Below are 16,874 nucleotides of genomic sequence, written 5' to 3'. Positions count from 1 at the left end.
GCAGGTTATTGCTAAGCAAGTGCTGCTTGATAGCACTGTTGATGACCCCTCCATTACTTTACTGATGATTGGGAGTAGACTGATGAGGTGGTAATTGGCCAGGTTGGATTTGTCCTGCTTTTTGGGTACAGGACATACCTGGGTAATTATCCACATAGCCGTGTAGCTGGCAGTGTTGTAGCTGTACTGGAACAGCTTGGCTGGGGGCATGGCAAATTCTGGAGCACAAGTCTTCAGCAGTATTGCTGGAATATTGCCAGAACTCATCACCTTTGCAGTGTCCAGTGCCTTCATCTGTTTTTTGCTATCATATGGAGTGAATCGAATTGGCTGATGACGGACATCTGTGATACTGGGGACCTTCAGAGGGGGCTGAGATGGATCATCCACTTGTAGGTTTATTCATGTATACTTAATTTGCTAGAAACCTGTTAGAAACATTTTGGGTATTGGTGTAATATTATTGTCAACAGCCTTGGAAAACTTTCATCTGTCATTTGTAAAATCCAACCAGGATAAGTTCCTTTAGTTGATTTTGAAATGAGATAAGAAAATAGATGGGACATTTCTCTTGCGGTCAGCAATGTATTACATGTTTGAACCAAATTTGATTGTGTAGGAAGTTTTTTTTATAATGAGCCCAAGAACATTATGAATTTAAAAAATGTCTCAAGAACAAAGTCATCAGGTAGAAGGAAGGGAATTGTGTATTTTGAAAACTGAAAGTCTTTCACTAGTCACATTTAATGATTTTTTAAATTGAAATTGTAATATGAAATATACTGAATTATGAGTAACTAGACTAAACTTCTCATCACCTTGACCTATCATCTTGTCTAGAAGCAAAGTGCATCCAGAAATGGATGCAAAATTGGCACGTTGGTTCAATACAAATGGCTTTATTTTGCCCCCTGTAGCTGTTTGTATATATAGTAGCTAGTTCCATTTATTCCCCTCGCTCATCATGGAGCTTCAAATAACCAGAGCAAGGGAAATATTCATGTTAAATAATTTAGTGCAGTATGTTTTTACTAGTTCCACAACAGATGTATTCAGAATTGTTTATCTTTCAATTTCATATCCAAATTGGCAGGAATTAAGTAGGTTCTTTATAGTTTTTCTTCATTTTCACCATGGTAAAAACATAGGTGCATTTAGAATTAAAGGCAAAATGTATCCTGAAAGGAAGCATGCCCTGGGCCTCACCTTTCCCAAAAGGACTGTCAACCAATAAGTTTGTATCCTGTTACAAATGATTTCTCTACCTGTACCACATTTTAATTTTCATTGATAGCTCCAGACAGACACTTATTAACATTTGTACAATAGATTTAAATAAGTAGTTACATATACTACAATGTCATACTGCAAAATCCATTTGCAATGTTAAAATAATATCAAAGCTATTCTGAATATCTGCAAATTAATGGGATTACAACAAGCAAATTGCAATGGGACATTTCTTTGTGCTTTCCCGGAAAAATCTTAACCCTACCATATTTAACAGTGGGACTGTTCACCAGGGACAGTGGTCTTAAGAATTGACCACAACTGCAGTCTTGCACTAAAACATAACCGGGAGCCAGGCTGTTTTTTTTTTAGAAATGTTTTTATCTTGTAAGTTTACCCATTAATGGCATTGATTCTGAAGGTTTAACAGGAAATGTATAAATACATCATTGTGGTTATCTGTAGATGGAAGTTTATTTTTTGGTATTGAAGTGACGTCGTTTCATGGAAAAATCTGCAAACTTTCAGCATCAAATTACAGCATGTGTCGCACAATTGTATTTCCTTTTCACAAAAAGTAAAACATGCTAGATACATATAACAGCTTGCTTTTCAATAAAGTGTTCGTTGAGAGAAAGCTGCTGTACAGACAGCAAAATTAGAAGGAACCAAATGTCAAATCTTGATGGAAGAGATAGTAAAGGTGAGCAAAAAACTTGTTTAAAAAAGAGATTTTTAGAAGGCAGTTTTTTAAAAATTTATTCACTCATGAGATCTGAGCATCACTGACAAGATCAGCATTTGTTGACCATCCTAATTGCCCTTGAAGGTAGTGGTGAGCTGCCTTTCGGAACTGTGGAACTCTATCTGATGTAGGTACACCCACAGTGCCTTTTGCCAGGGAGTTTCAGGATTTTGACCTAGCAACAGTGAAGGAATGACAATATGGTTCCAAGTCAACCTGGGAAGTGGTTTGGAGGAGAACTTGCAGGTGGTAGTGTTCCCATGCGCCTGCTACCCTTGTTCTTCTAAGTGATAGAGATCACATGTTTGGAAGGTGTTATTGAAAGGGACTTAGTGAGTTAATACAGTGCGTCTTGTAGATGGTTCACCGTCCTCTTGTCTTGGAATAATGAATGTTTAAAGTAGTGTTGATCAAATGGCCTGCTTTGTCCTGAATGGTGTTGAGCTTCTTGAGTGTTGTTAGAGCAGAGATTACATTCTCCACTTGCCTTGATAAATGTAGCCCCAACAACACTCACGAAGCTCAGCACCACCCAGGGCACTTGATTGGCACGCCACCCACCCATTCACTCTCGTCACCACTGATGCACAGGGGCAATAGTGTGTACCATATACAAGATGCACTGCAGCAAATTGTCAAGCCTCCTTCAGAAGGACCTTCTAAACCTGCAACTTCTGCCACCTAGAAGAACAAGAACAGCAGATGAGTGGGATCATCATCATCTGCAAGTTCCCCTCCAAGCCACACATCATCTTGACATGGATCTATATCACTGTTTCTTCACTGTTGTTGAGTCAACACCCTGGAACTTCCTTCTTAGCAGCACTGTGGGTATATCTACATCAGATGGACAATAAATGCTGACCCTTGCCAGTGCTGCTCACATCCCATGAAAGAAAAAAATGTCACTGTCCTGTGGTGTAGGCCTGTGGAAATGTTATTATAGACGTTTTAAACTTCAGAGTTTAACATTGGGAAATTGCTTTTATATTTTTTAAAAATCTAGCAATATTAATAAAGCAGGGCGCTGTGGAATGTTGTACTCCTACAACAAATATAAAGCAGTACTCCACACCTGTTCTTAGTCAATCTGATGGTGACTTGTTAGAAACTGGCTTTGTTACTATTGATGTTGTTTGATATCCTTGCTGAACCAAGCATTGACTGTGTTGTGTTTGGAGAATTTTGCGGCATTTAGCATTTGGAATAGTTGGTATTTCCTCTTTTGTAAATCTGTTTTCTGTTTGCTATTTAGTATAGGTGCCCCACCTGTCAGCTACTCCAAGATCCTTCATTTTGCCAAGTGGAAATATTATATTTTAGTAATAAATTCTATTATGTGCTCAAAAAAAAGCCAAATTCAAAGGTAACATTATTTACAGGAAGTTTTACCTTTCATAGATAAATTGTTTTGTTGTCCTGTCTAGAGTATTGATGCAAAAATACAAACACAAAATTTATTCCTGAATACGAGTAGAAGGAATTCTTGCTATAATGAAACGGAAAATAGCATTCCCAGTATCATTACTTCAGAGCTATGCCTGTGCTTGATTTTTGCATCACGTCCCAGGTTTCCATAGAAAAGCACGAGTATAATAGTGTCGTGGAGCGCCAAACTGATCAATACAAAGTCAGCTGCTGTGTTTTCCTTGGGAATCTGTTTCTTTAGAGCTGTTGAAATTTTTTAAATCAATATTGATTGAAGAGAATTAGTGTTTGAGAGAATGCTTGGACTTGCTGAAAATGCCAGCTACTTCATGATATTTACAGAGAACAGAGCCACTTCTGAAGGCTTTAGAGATTTAAAAGGGTTACCAGGTGCATTTGAAGACACCCTTATAAAATGTCGGAAGTACAATGATTAAAGTTTTATGGTTTTTCTTTTTCTGATGCTACAGTTATTTTATTTTGTATTCTTTTAAACTTTGTTCAAATTCTGTGATAAAATCTCAGGAATTGGCCTGAACTTTGGAAAAGAAAATATCTGGCTCAGGATTAGATAATCTTCAAAGTTTTAATTGTCATCTGATAGAAATGATTGACATTTCTATCCAGTATTAAAAGCAAATTAATGTATTAATTGTTTTGAGAAGTGATTTGTTCACCTTTTTTCGTAAAGTAAAAAATGACCTACAGGTCTACAGAGTAGATCAGAGTAATTTTGCACTAGTTGCAATAGAAGGAGCTATTTATATTAGCCATGTCAGCTCAAGTAAAAGTGATCAATTTTGCATTATTTTATAAATCAGGCTATAATTTTCCATGAAGAGAAATCAAGCCCTATTTATTGGATAGTCATGTAGAGATCTGGTTGTTAACAACACTCAAATGTTTTTGTTTTCATTATAGAAAAACAATTGTGACTGCTAACTTTAAATTGTCATGTGACAAAATTCTTCTGAAACCTGAATGCATTCCAACAACAATTTATAGAAACCTAGTACTCTTTTGACTGGCTTTTCATCTTTAGAACAACATTCTAAAAAGCATAACTGAAAAATGTAATCATTGCAAATAAGTAATTGTGTAATCTGCTTTAAGTTTATTTAGGTAGCAACAGAATGCAATTGAAGTGATGTAACTAAGATGGTTAACTCTCAAACTTAGCATTAATGATCAATGGAGTATAGGACATGTAACATAATTGATATTCCAAGAACCTTAATTCAATGGACACATTAACAAGAGTTCCAGATGATCCCATTGTCTAGAATGGAATTCCTGAGGCAGTCATTGCATTGACACAAAAACAAAAACAGAATTACCTGGAAAAACTCAGCAGGTCCAGCAGCATCGGCGGAGAAGAAAAGAGTTGACGTTTCGAGTCTTCATGACCCTTCGACAGAACTCAAGTTCTGTCGAAGGGTCATGAGGACTCGAAACGTCAACTCGTTTCTTCTCCGCCGATGCTGCCGGACCTGCTGAGTTTTTCCAGGTAATTCTGTTTTTGTTTTTGTTTTGGATTTCCAGCATCCGCAGTTTTTTTGTTTTTATCATTGCATTGACACTGGTGTTTCATGTAGGTTTTTGGCCATTACTTTAGATTGAATAGCATTTTACTGAATTCATAGATTACATGTTGCGATAGGATGAAGAACCACTAACATGGTTAGGTGGTCTAATGAATTTCTCTGCTTTCACAAGGCTTATCAGCAAGGAGTAGGAAATTTTATGGGGAGGGCTTCTGTTAATTTCCCAACATTTAGGGATGCAATGCATGTGTAATTTGAGATGTGATGTTGTGAGTATAACGTACATAGAAGGATAAAGATGAGGAGGATCTCTTGTGCCAAAGATTTTGAGTACTGGAGTTGTCATGTCATTTCTGAGTCTATTGTAGACTAATTGATGGAGATTGATTGCTCAACTACTCCATAATCATTGCAACATATGAGTACCAGGATGCGGAACTAGTTGAACCTTGAATTATTTCATCTAATAAAACCCATGTTTCTAAGTTATGTGAGCTTTTGTTTGTTGCTCTTATCAGGTAATATCTGAAACAATGTCTGCTGCTTTCCAAATAACACAAATTCAGAGTATGCTTTTCTCTGCTAAAAGTAAGATATACCAAATTACTATTGAGGAACAAAACCAATTTTTGATCCTTTAGTGTGAAGTTTTTAACAAGAACATGAACGGATGAAAAATTACCTTATTTTATTCTGTTGTTTCATGATTTAAAAAGATCAGTCCTGTTTCACACGTTATTAAAAGCCTATAAACAGAAGAGATGACCACAGTTTTTAAAGGGTAAAAAGGTACAAGTCAGTCATGTACTGCTCTCATTATCACTCAAATGCATGCCACGTAGTTATCTGCTGTAGTCACAAATGAGAAAAATTGAAACTGGTTCACGTGGCATGCATGATCAGCCAATCTGAATGGTAGGGCTTGGATTCCCATCAGGCTCCACCTTCAAGGCCTTGACTACAGTGAACTCTCAATCTGTGCACGCTCCTGAACACTGATTTGTCTGAGTTGGTGTGCTCCTGTGCATGCAGACAGCCAGACAGGCACTGTCTAAAGTGGCTGGGGAGCCTGCCATTGATCGATTGAAATGGTGTGAAGTGAATTAATGTGAGGCAGGCAGTCTGTCTATCAAAGCGCACTAAGAATCTAGGGCAGAACTGATCTATGGTAGAAAGCTCAATTTACCGGAGGACTGAACCACATATATAATGGAGATATTTTGTACCAAATTCGTGTTCTCATATGAATTGAGGGAATCTAAGAACAGTCAGTAAACATGTCATTTTGAAAACCTATTTGCTGAGGCGATGTGTTATTTACTATTAAATTAATGTCATCAGTTAGCTGATTATAAAACACATTTGTAAGTAATCTATGAACATTGCATAGCACTTGGAAAGTTGAACTTGCCAAAAACTCTCAAGATCTTAGACTGGGTGGAACAGGAAACAAATCAGGAAAATCCAAATTCATGAATACATAGATTTATGTCTGCTGACGGGCTGATATAAAAGTAAATTTTCGGGCTATAACATTTGATGGGGTGCTTGAAAAAGTCCAAGTACAGAATGTGACATGATTTCATTTCAAGAAATCAGCAAAACAATGAAACATGCTGTAAAAGTATAAGCATTAGGTTCAACGCTGCCTCGCTTCAGAATATAGCATGTTGGTCAACACGTGGCCTCCTTTTCAAATTTAAAGCTTATATATAAATTATAAAGATGTCACTTATACCACCATTGATTAAATGCTGAGGGAGATGAAAGCATTCTCGGCTGACTGATGAAGTTTGTTCTTTTAAAACAAATTCTCCAAGTAGCTTATAACATGGTTCCAAAGTAGGGAATTATCTGTTCAAAGGGGATTTTAAGCCTATGACCTAAAAAAGGTTAAGGGAACTAAATCTGTTATTAGAAAATAATAGTTTGTGGTAAAGGGGAGATAAGGTATAAGTCGAGTGGTATAAAACTTCTTCAAATTATATCCGTATTTAGTGTAAGCATTCAAAACTAGGCAAATGATTGATCAATCAGGGAGCTGAGTGATAAAGACTTGGCACCAAATGACAACTTGCATTTTATATGACACCTTTAATATAGGATGATATTGCAAGGCACTTTACAGATACATTATCAAGAAGAAAATCAGTAAGGCAAAGTAGCAAATATTAGGAGGAATATTTTATGGAAGTCTTCTTAAAGGACAAGAGAGAAGTGGAGGGTTTTATGGAAAGAATTGCAGAACGTAGGTAGTAGACATCTGAAGGTTTGGCTGCTGTTGGACCAAAGTGAGCCAGAGTCCTATGGGTGAATAGTTTGTGAGACAGAGAGACTGCAGACAATGAACCTTTGAGGGGATTTGAATGCTTGAATGCAGATCTTAAATTCAAGGCATTGTGAGACTGCAAGCCAATGCAGGTCAGCAAGGAAAGCAATGAAGGTTGACCAAGATTGATGGATAAGATGTTGGCAGAAAAGTTTTGCATGAGTTGAAGTTTATATCTGGTGAAAGATGGGGTGTTGAGAGGGGAGCATGGAATAGTTCAGTGTAGTGGTGACAATGGTATGGATGAAGGTATTACAGCAAATGGGTTGAGATACGGGTGGACATTTGTCACGCTACAGAGGTTAATTAGTGTGTTTGTGGCCTGGGAAGGGAATCAAGTTTATGTTCAAAGCATGGAGTTTGCGATGAGGTCAAAAGTGAATGGACCAAATCTTCTGGTATCAGGGAGTGGTGATGCACTGAACTTGACACTGCTGGTGTGTGTTGGGACCCTGAAGAGGCCCTGATGTGCAGACATGTGCTGTAATTGCCTTGGAAGTTTAAACTTCTGATGGGCTAGTTTGCGATTCCTGGCACCCTCTGCAAATGTCTCTTACACTGGTCTCAATGTTGGAGACTTGGCCTAGATACACTGCTTACCCGGATACTTGCCTAGAATTGTTGCAATCATCTAAATGCCACCCCCTCCCCCAACCCACATCCCGGACCTGACTAACCAATCCCCCCAGCAACCCGACCACTCACTCACTCTCTCACTCACACACTCTCTCTCTCTCTCTCTCTCTCTCAAGTTATCTGTTGTTCTCTTCAATGGCCTCAATGTCTTCAATCTACTGTTCACCAATATGCATATAACGCAAACTCTAAATCTTCAAGACTTATGCAATTTGTATTCTTTACTGTGCAGCCATCTACTAACATCCAGTAGTTCCCTCTCCCTCACCACATACTCTTCAAAATTATTCCATGGTTTTACCCTGCCCTATCTCTGTACCCACAATACCTCCAACTCTCGTGACTGTTTCCTACCCCACATTTTGCTTCATTATAGAGAGGAGTTTAGCCTTCAGAAAGCATGTCCCAGCACTTGGATTTTTCTTCCTCAGTCTCTCTGCTTTATTACCTCTTCTCTCATCTTCAAAGGCTTATAAGATTTTTCTGATGCTCTCACACTTTTTAGTTTCATCCACTGCTCCTCTTGTAAAATATTTTAGCATGTTTTGTTACATGAAAAATACACCATGAGTAAGTTGTTGCATGCTTGAAGCTTGCTTTGCCCAGCAGAACAGTGTTACAAGTAATCAGTATGACCTAGCTCTTCATTCGAGTGCTTTAGGAAGTATATATGATTGCTGTACTGATTAGTGAATTATATGTGGCATTGGGGATTTAAAGGATAAGGATTAAATTTAATTCAAATTTTATTTTTTTAAAAATCCAAAAACTGTGTTGTAAATTTTTTGATGGATTGCTTTTTAGCTGGCGTGACAACAGAAGCCTTACAAGCTGTTGGTGCAAGTCCAGATTTACAAGGAGCTGATGCCAAAGTTCAGGAAGAAGAACCTGACCTAGCAGATGATGACATTACTACAGGTAAGTTGTTCTGCTTCCAAATCTATGAAGGGCCATTTTATTAAGGAATGTTTTCTTGATCTTATTTTAAAGAAATCTTAAAATGAGATTCATGATATTTATGAAACAATGACTCTGTTGTGTTAACCTTCCATGACAATACAAAACTTTTATTCTAATTATATTACATAAAGCAGTCATTGCCAAATTAGGATCGTGTGAAGCTTGCAAATGCTTTTTATCGCAGTCAAACTAAGAACTGTCATGTAATAGTTTCCACTAACTAAGTTTAAACTTACTCTCATCTTCGTTCTAATAAAGAAAGGTTAATTTTGTAATACATTAATTGTAATGCTTTGCTACGTTCAAAGTGCCCATTTATGGATAAAACACCTCTGCTTGTGACCTTTGAATTTATGTGTACAGTAGCATTTATAGACATGTGCTATCTAGCTGGATGGAATGTTGTTTTGTATAATGGTGTTGCAGACCTTGACAAACACTGTGGGAATTATCCTATTTCCTGATGGCATATCTTGGTAAATTAGGTTGTGTGGCAGATTTGTATTTTGACTTGTGTACTTTAGGATTTTTTTTTGACATTGCTATTTTACCCTTAATTGCTTATGTACTGGTAATCAAATAGAGGCTCTAGCTTCTGCAGAATTTTGATCAGGAAGCGAGGTAATTGAATGTGACAACTATGATACTAAAGGATTCCAGTGTACACAAAGATGATGAGTTAGTATTTTTCACATGCTGCTCTTGTTTCCTAAATACATTATTGACTCTCAAACAAACTATCTATAACAAACTGAATGCATAATTTGAATGGCTTTCTTTCTACATTGCTTTTTTAAACTCCAAAAGTATTTAAATACAATAATAGCCACAGTCCTCTGAATAGTGTCACATAATATTTATTTTCTAGTTGCTTTTAATAAATTCATAATATTTCCAACTTTATATTATATGACAGCTTTTCTAGTTGTGGTTTTTTAGGTTTGAGCTTGCAGAATATTACCATTTAATGCTGACAATGAAGCAGAACTGAACCCATTGTGAAGACAGCTAAACTTAAAAATCCAAGTCAGGATGCTATTAAAAGGGCACTTTGGAATGAAGCACAATAAGGCCATTATTCTTCAGCAGTTGGCTGTAAAGCCAAATTTTTGATTTTTTAAAAAACAAAAAATGCTCTCTTTTGTTTATTTCTCTGTGTTTCTGTGGCTGGATGCCTTCATCTCTTTCTCCCCATCCCCTTAAAAATAATGCACAAGATGCTGTTTTTTTTTTTGTTATGAAGTACTCAAATCTTAAGTGTAAGACTTTTAAAGAATAAATGAACAGATAGATAGAGATGGAAATTGGTGGCCTTAATGGCGGCGCGGACATGTACTTGGAGGGTTATTTCAGTCACCTATGACACCAAGGCTTTGGACAGTCTGGTTCAGCTTCAGATGGTTGCCAGGGAAAGTGATGGAGTCAATTGCTTGGGAATGGAGTTTGTGGCAGGGATAAAAACAATGTCTTCAGTCTTCTCAATATTTATTTGGAGGAAATTTCTGCTCATCCAGGGCTTGATGCCGGACAAGAAACCTGATAATTTAGAGACAGTGGAAGAGTGAGAGAGGTGGTGGTGCGGTGGAGCTGCACGCCATCAGTGTTTATGTGGAAACTGGTATGTTTTCAGGCTATGTTGCTGAGTGGTAGCATGTAGATAAGAAATAGGAGGGGCCAAGAATAAATCTCAGGGGATCACCAGAGATAATGGTGCACTAAGAGGAGCCATTGCAGGTTATTTTCTGGCTACAAATGTATAGATAAGAATGGAACCAGACGAGTGCAGTCTCACCCAGCTGGATGATGGAAGAGAGGCATTTGCAGAGGATGGTCCACAGGCTGCAGACAGATCAAGTAGGAGCAGTTTACCATGGTCAGAATTACACAGGATGTCATTTGTGACTTTGGTAAGAGCTGTTTTGGTACATGAGTATTTGCAAGATATTCCTTTACCGTCACATTGTTAACTAATTCTTGTTTATTGCTCATCACTAAATTTGGTGTGGCCTATTCCTTTGTCAGTTCTAGAAAACTGCCCCTGATATATTCTAGAAATTAATTGCCTTTATTACATCAGCTATCCTGCTTCTCCCAGTGTATGTGAAAATTGAGACCTCCCATTAGAACCAGATTGTTTTTGTTGCGTATTATATATGATGCTAAATGCAGATTTTTTTTATTTATTCATTCATGGGATGTGGGCATCACTGGCTAGGCTATCAATTATTGCTCATCCCTAATTGTCTTGTTCAGCGGGCATTTAAGAGTCAACCACATTGCTGTGGAGTCACATGTAGGCCAGACCAGGTAAGAATGGTAGATTTCCTTCCCTGAAGGACATTAGTGAACCAGATGGGTTTTTCAACAATCGACAATGGTTTCATGGTTATCATCAGACTTTTAAAATTCTAGATGTTTATTGAATTCAAATTTCACCATCCAGTGACAATACCACTATGCCACCGCCTCCCCCTCCTTTCTTTTGTAATAGATAACATAAGAAAAAAGTTGAATTAATTTGCACAAGATCACATAAATCACCAGATATCTTTTCTGATATTTGATAATTAATGGCCAATGCACTGGGAGAATTCTACTCTTCCACTAGTGCCATCTGTTATGGCAGGCAGATGGTAAATTCCTAGCTGCTCAAATCCCAGAGGGAAACTTAAAACAGCTGCTGCAACTATTTCCAATTTGTATATTTATTTCGAGATGTGTGCCTTGATTTCAGCAGTAATAAGTCCACCGAGTCTTAGAGGGTTTTTACAAAACTAAATTAAACATTTTTTAATAAAAGAAATAATTTTAAACACATTCATAGGTCTACAAATCACTACTATGGTAACTCCTAGTTCCCCTGGTTAATCTAACTCCCAGTTACACCTCTGCTAAGGCAACAGTAAAACAGACTAAAACAGATCCAGGCAAAGCACACCCTGGACAGTCGAATTCAAAGTGAGTTTTTCCTCAGCTTCAGTTCCTTGTAGACAGCAAATTAAGGCTTTTCACATTTGTGTTAGATCTTACAAAATGCCTTCCCTTGCACACAGCATTCTCTCCTTTATACATATTTTCTCCTTTGAATGCAAATTCCCATTCTTTCACTACGTCTTTGGACTTTACCTCTCTCATAATAAAAATCTATCATAGTACCAATTTTACCAGTAATCTCTGAGAACTGGCCAGGATTTTTCAGCCGGCGTGCAGGGGAGGGCCTGACAAACTGGCGCGTAAAACAATGCACGACGATGTCAGGCATGCATACTGACGTCATTGCATTGTCTCACGATGTTTCATTCGACGGGCGCGCGCTGGAGTCGGCTGCGTGCCCACCGATAACTGATAGGCCTATTAAGGCCATTAATGAATTAATTAATGTAATTGTCTATGCTGCCTGTCCAACCTTAATATTGGCGGGCAGGCGAAAAGGCCAAGCAGCCTTCACATTTTTTTAGGAAACCTCAACCACGAGAGGGATGAGGTTTCCTAAAGCTTTTACTACTTCAATTAAAAAAATTTCTGAAATATAAAACCAGGTCCCCAGGATTGATACAGTCACATGAGACATGTTTAAGTAAAATTTCGATGCATTTATTTATTTATTTCAAAAGCACTTCAATCTCCCTGAGGCAGTTTCATGCCTCAGGGAGATTGAAGCGCTCTTTTGCACACATGCTCTTTTGTGTCTTAAGCTGGGTTGGCCTCAATTGGCCCACCCGCTCCCACCGAGCCCGCCCGACGTGGGAAAAATTCAGGCTTTTTGTTTTGTAACTTCTCCAGGCTAGGCATAACATTTCACCTCCTCATTTGAACTCAAGCTAGTCTGGTTTATTTAAGAATGCAAATTTTCCCTTTACACCTCACATTCTAAAACTTCACCCATGATGACCTATTTAGCATTTCAAATCTAGCTTCTTTCCTTGCATTAAAGCCTTCAGACTAGTTGTCTCTATTCAGTTAAGCCACACGTACACACGCACACATACATACACATACATACATAGACCCTACTATTACTCTACTTTACAATAAATTCCAAATAACATTATGAAAATTATTATATCTTCCTAACACATCAGATTTTTAATGTCCACCTGAGAGAGCAGATGGACCTCAATTTAACATTTCACCTGACAAAGGCACCTCTGATAGTAAAGCATTCCCTCAGTACTGCACGGAAATGCCTGTCCAAATTATATGCTCAAATCTCTGGAGTACGACTCAGCCATTGCTTGAAACATTCGGAACTGCCCTCTGCAGAACGGCTTATGGTGGAGAGTGCAATAACATCTTTGCATATTTATGAAGTGTTTGTAATATATTGTCAAAAGGATCCTTCCAAACATTTCTATGTTTTATTGAGGTTTATTTACCATCTTTATAAATTTGAATTGAGTAAATAGAGCCCTTCAGATTTTTTCAAAAATAATATCCCCCAAATTAAAAATCAGAGGTTTTCAATGTTGCTCAAAATCTGAAATTGTTCTGAGAATCCACTGCAACCTTTCCATGTGCATAATATTATTAGGATGAAGAAAATTATTGGTATGTTTTTTTTCTCAGACTATGAGAATGAACAGAAATTATTTTTTATGATGCCTGCTTCTTGTAGAAAAAATTCAGGTTTTTAATGTTTTTGTAAATAACTATGCATTTTTTCAGCTTTTTGGGGTTTTACAAAATAAACTGTCATAAAGAACAGGAGATGGAATCTAAGTGAAAATTGATGAAGGGAAATAGACAACTTGCATAATACCTAGTAATACATGTGAAAACAATGGATGTAGACAACATTTTTGTAATCTAAATTTATATGAACAAATAAATCAATAGTATATTCAAGATTTTGGACAGTATAAATGCCTGAGATGTTCTAGTTCCTGTGGATCAGTTGACGAATGCGGTGCTTCCTGACTATTAAGGGTACCATACATAGCTAAGATATCTTATGGATCATTTAGGTGTTTTTAAGTTTATTGGAGATTCTTTTTGAAAGTTGAATTGTCCTTATGGATTTTTAGTATTTTCAAAGAATATATGTGTGTACACACATAGTTAAGCACACAAAAAATGATTGACAATTATAAAAGCCATATTCCATACAACAATAGCTAGGTTGATCATTTATACTCGCAAGACCTTTGTAACGTGCACAAATCTATGGGTTTAGGTAAACAGGCAGGCTCACCTTTGCTAAATATCTCTAAATCTGCCTGTTTTTTTCTATGGCAGAAGCCATGCACTGGTTTCCAGGCAGGTGTCAATTCTTCTTGAGTAGTTCAGCTGAGGAGGGTGGGCTGTTTCATGCCTCTATTCTATATTATATTTTTATGGGCATGTTGACCTTAAGGTACCTGACATATTTTAATTGTACAATTTATGATTAGAACTGGAAGACCATGTTCTAGTTTAACTAATCACCAACTACCTGTGGAATGGACAACTGAAAATTCTTTATTAAACCTTTTACATGGTAGCCTATCACATTTAACATATTGTGTTTTGTTCCTGAGAAGATATGAATGCATCCCAGAATGGAACATTTAATCAATTGAGTTGTTTTGGGGGTGCACCTTTTTTGTTCTCTGAAGACAAGTGATGAGGCCCTTACTATTGGGGCTCTCTCACAACTTTGTTCAAGTCATCGGCAAGTGGCAATTTCTATTGACATACTGCGGCCTTTAATTGTCCAAAATTATAACTGATGCTTTGATTGAATTGACTTGCTTGTTTCAGTGTTAATAATTATCCCTGTACTGAGTTATTTTGAACCTGAATTTTGTGTGATTTGTCTTGCCCCCCTGGATAGTTAGTAAATGATCACACTGACAGATTAAGGAGCAGCTAGATATGCAAAGCAAGATGCATAAAATAAATGATTTGCTGATGGAGTTCGATGAAGTAGGGTGCGGGATGGCTCGTATGGATTATAAACACCAGTATAGAACAATTGGGTCAAATAGCCTGTTTCTGTGCTGTTTAAATTTAGCTGTTTCTTTTCTTGTCAGTATATAATTTTGAAATGCCAAGAAGAAAGTCCTTGATTTTTTTTTTAAACGTTTGCTCAGTCACTTGTAAGGTGCTAATTCTTTCTTACTGTTGAGAACCTTTCAGTATCCCACCTAAGTAGCCATTCTTTATTAATTTCAACCCCTTTTTTATCTTCAGAAATAAAATATATGAAGCTCATAATGTTACCTGTCTTTGTTTAAACTAGTACCTATTGATTGTTCTGGCATAGCAGTGAGCATGCATTTGGCTGATGAGGGCTTCTGCAATCCATTCTGTGGATTAAGAGAATGTCAGGACCAGTTTGTTGTTCAAATTTATTTTATTAAAATACCGCATTAAAACATACAGACAGCAAAAAAGAAAATATTCCTGGGTAATATCTGGTGCTGTCAGCCTTCTGAACTTAGGTAGCAGCATTATCAAGAGATGCAGAGGTTGTCATTGTTTGCACTCACTGTATCTGCTTAAATATTTCATAACTATATGTGCTTCAGTACAGGGACTTCGAAAACTGTGAACTTATGGTAACATTTTCAGCTTGTATATACTGAATACATGGAAATATACATTTAACATCTATGTACGGTGTGGCTATGAATATTAAATTCTGTAACAGAATATGTAAAGGTCATCCAATGACTTCCTTTGAATAGACAAATCAGTTATTTTTTGTTTTGATGCATTATTGAAGAGCTTAGGCTTACCAAAATGTAACACAGTTGAATGTTTTATTTGAAAAAGAATTTCAACACATCTAGGAGTTCTGAAAACTGAATGTAGTTGTTCAATCTTTGCCATTACAATCTCTGACTTCAGAGCCTTTCAAATATCTTACAACCTAAAAGAAGCACTTTCTGAGCCATTTATTACTATCGATAAACACGTAAAAAGACAATATTTTAATTATGGCAGAAATGTTCTGTACTGTCAAATATTGGTGAGATATGCAAGCTTATGTTATCCCCTTGCCACCCTATATTTGTAAACAGGTGAAATAATGCTTAGAATAAAAACTCAGGTTTTTGTTTCTTTAAAGATGTTTGAGCCCCAGCATATGTCAGTCAATGTTCAATAACAGCATCAAAAGCTTGAAGTTCTAATTTAGCGATTCAGTTGCTATTTTGCTCCCTTCCTAGTTGCTCAAATTGTCATCACACAAAAACGGTCTAATGAAAGGAGCTCGTCTTATTTTTTACTGTCCTCGTCATCTCTCATCTGGCTTTCATCTCAGCCAGACTTCTTGAGATGTCATGATAATTTGGCACCACTCATCCTTCTCCTGTATATCTTCAGTTTCAAATGCCTCTCATCCCTTATTTTCTCCAGTAAAATTAGTCTTTTGCTTGTGTTATCTTTTGTTGCTGCAGATGGGTTTGCTCATTGTGCATTTAGCTGGACCATCAATGGCCATTTCTTGAATATGTATAAAAGTACTGAGGTTGGCCTGTTCATTTGGCCGACTCAAGTTGTTTTCATGTTAATTTGATGCATATCTCCATTTTGATAGTCTTTGCAGTCTCTTTCTATCTCTGTCTTCCACCAGCAGAACATTTCAAAACTTGAAATCCTTTCTATCAGTTGGAGTTCATGGGGATGAAAATAATATAACAGATTGGCTGTTCTTCCTGTCAACTTCTTTTCTAGGTTTAACTAGTGGATCCTGATCCTAATTAAATCTGGCTTATAATTGATAACTTTGTGTCCTTGGCTGTCCCTCAGTTTGAGAACTGCATCTACTCAGATTTGCGAGTTCCTGCCTTGGGTCATCAAGTGACAGAGCAGGCCAATTTTCAACCTGCAGACCTTTGGGCACATGGGGCAGGACAGCCCTTGAGTTAGTCGGATCCCATGTGCAGGATTTGTTCCCTTTACTCTCCTTTGCTTTTACTCTGCCTCTTCATTAAGGCGTTGGGGCTAGCAGCTTGAAGGACAAGTTGTTGCTCCACCTAGTCATTAAGGTCAGTGCCACCGTGCAGCAAAGAGATCT

The 16,874-nt window shown here is 37.3% G+C and overlaps 1 protein-coding gene across 5 annotated transcripts in view; it reads left to right on the top strand.

The window, feature by feature from the left end:
- LOC121280757 (WD repeat-containing protein 7) overlaps window positions 1–16,874 on the top strand; it is a 767,874-nt gene that overhangs the window by 332,220 nt on the left and 418,780 nt on the right. For all 5 annotated transcript variants that reach the window (XM_041192924.1, XM_041192931.1, XM_041192938.1 and 2 more), the window contains one exon: window positions 8,717–8,830. In XM_041192924.1, the coding sequence (XP_041048858.1) occupies window positions 8,717–8,830 (114 nt within the window). The remainder of the gene's footprint in view (window positions 1–8,716; window positions 8,831–16,874) is intronic.

This window comes from Carcharodon carcharias, chromosome 1 (genome assembly GCF_017639515.1).
Source record: "Carcharodon carcharias isolate sCarCar2 chromosome 1, sCarCar2.pri, whole genome shotgun sequence".
Classification (NCBI taxonomy): Eukaryota; Metazoa; Chordata; class Chondrichthyes; order Lamniformes; family Lamnidae; genus Carcharodon; species Carcharodon carcharias.
This window is presented reverse-complemented; position numbering and strand designations above follow the sequence as displayed.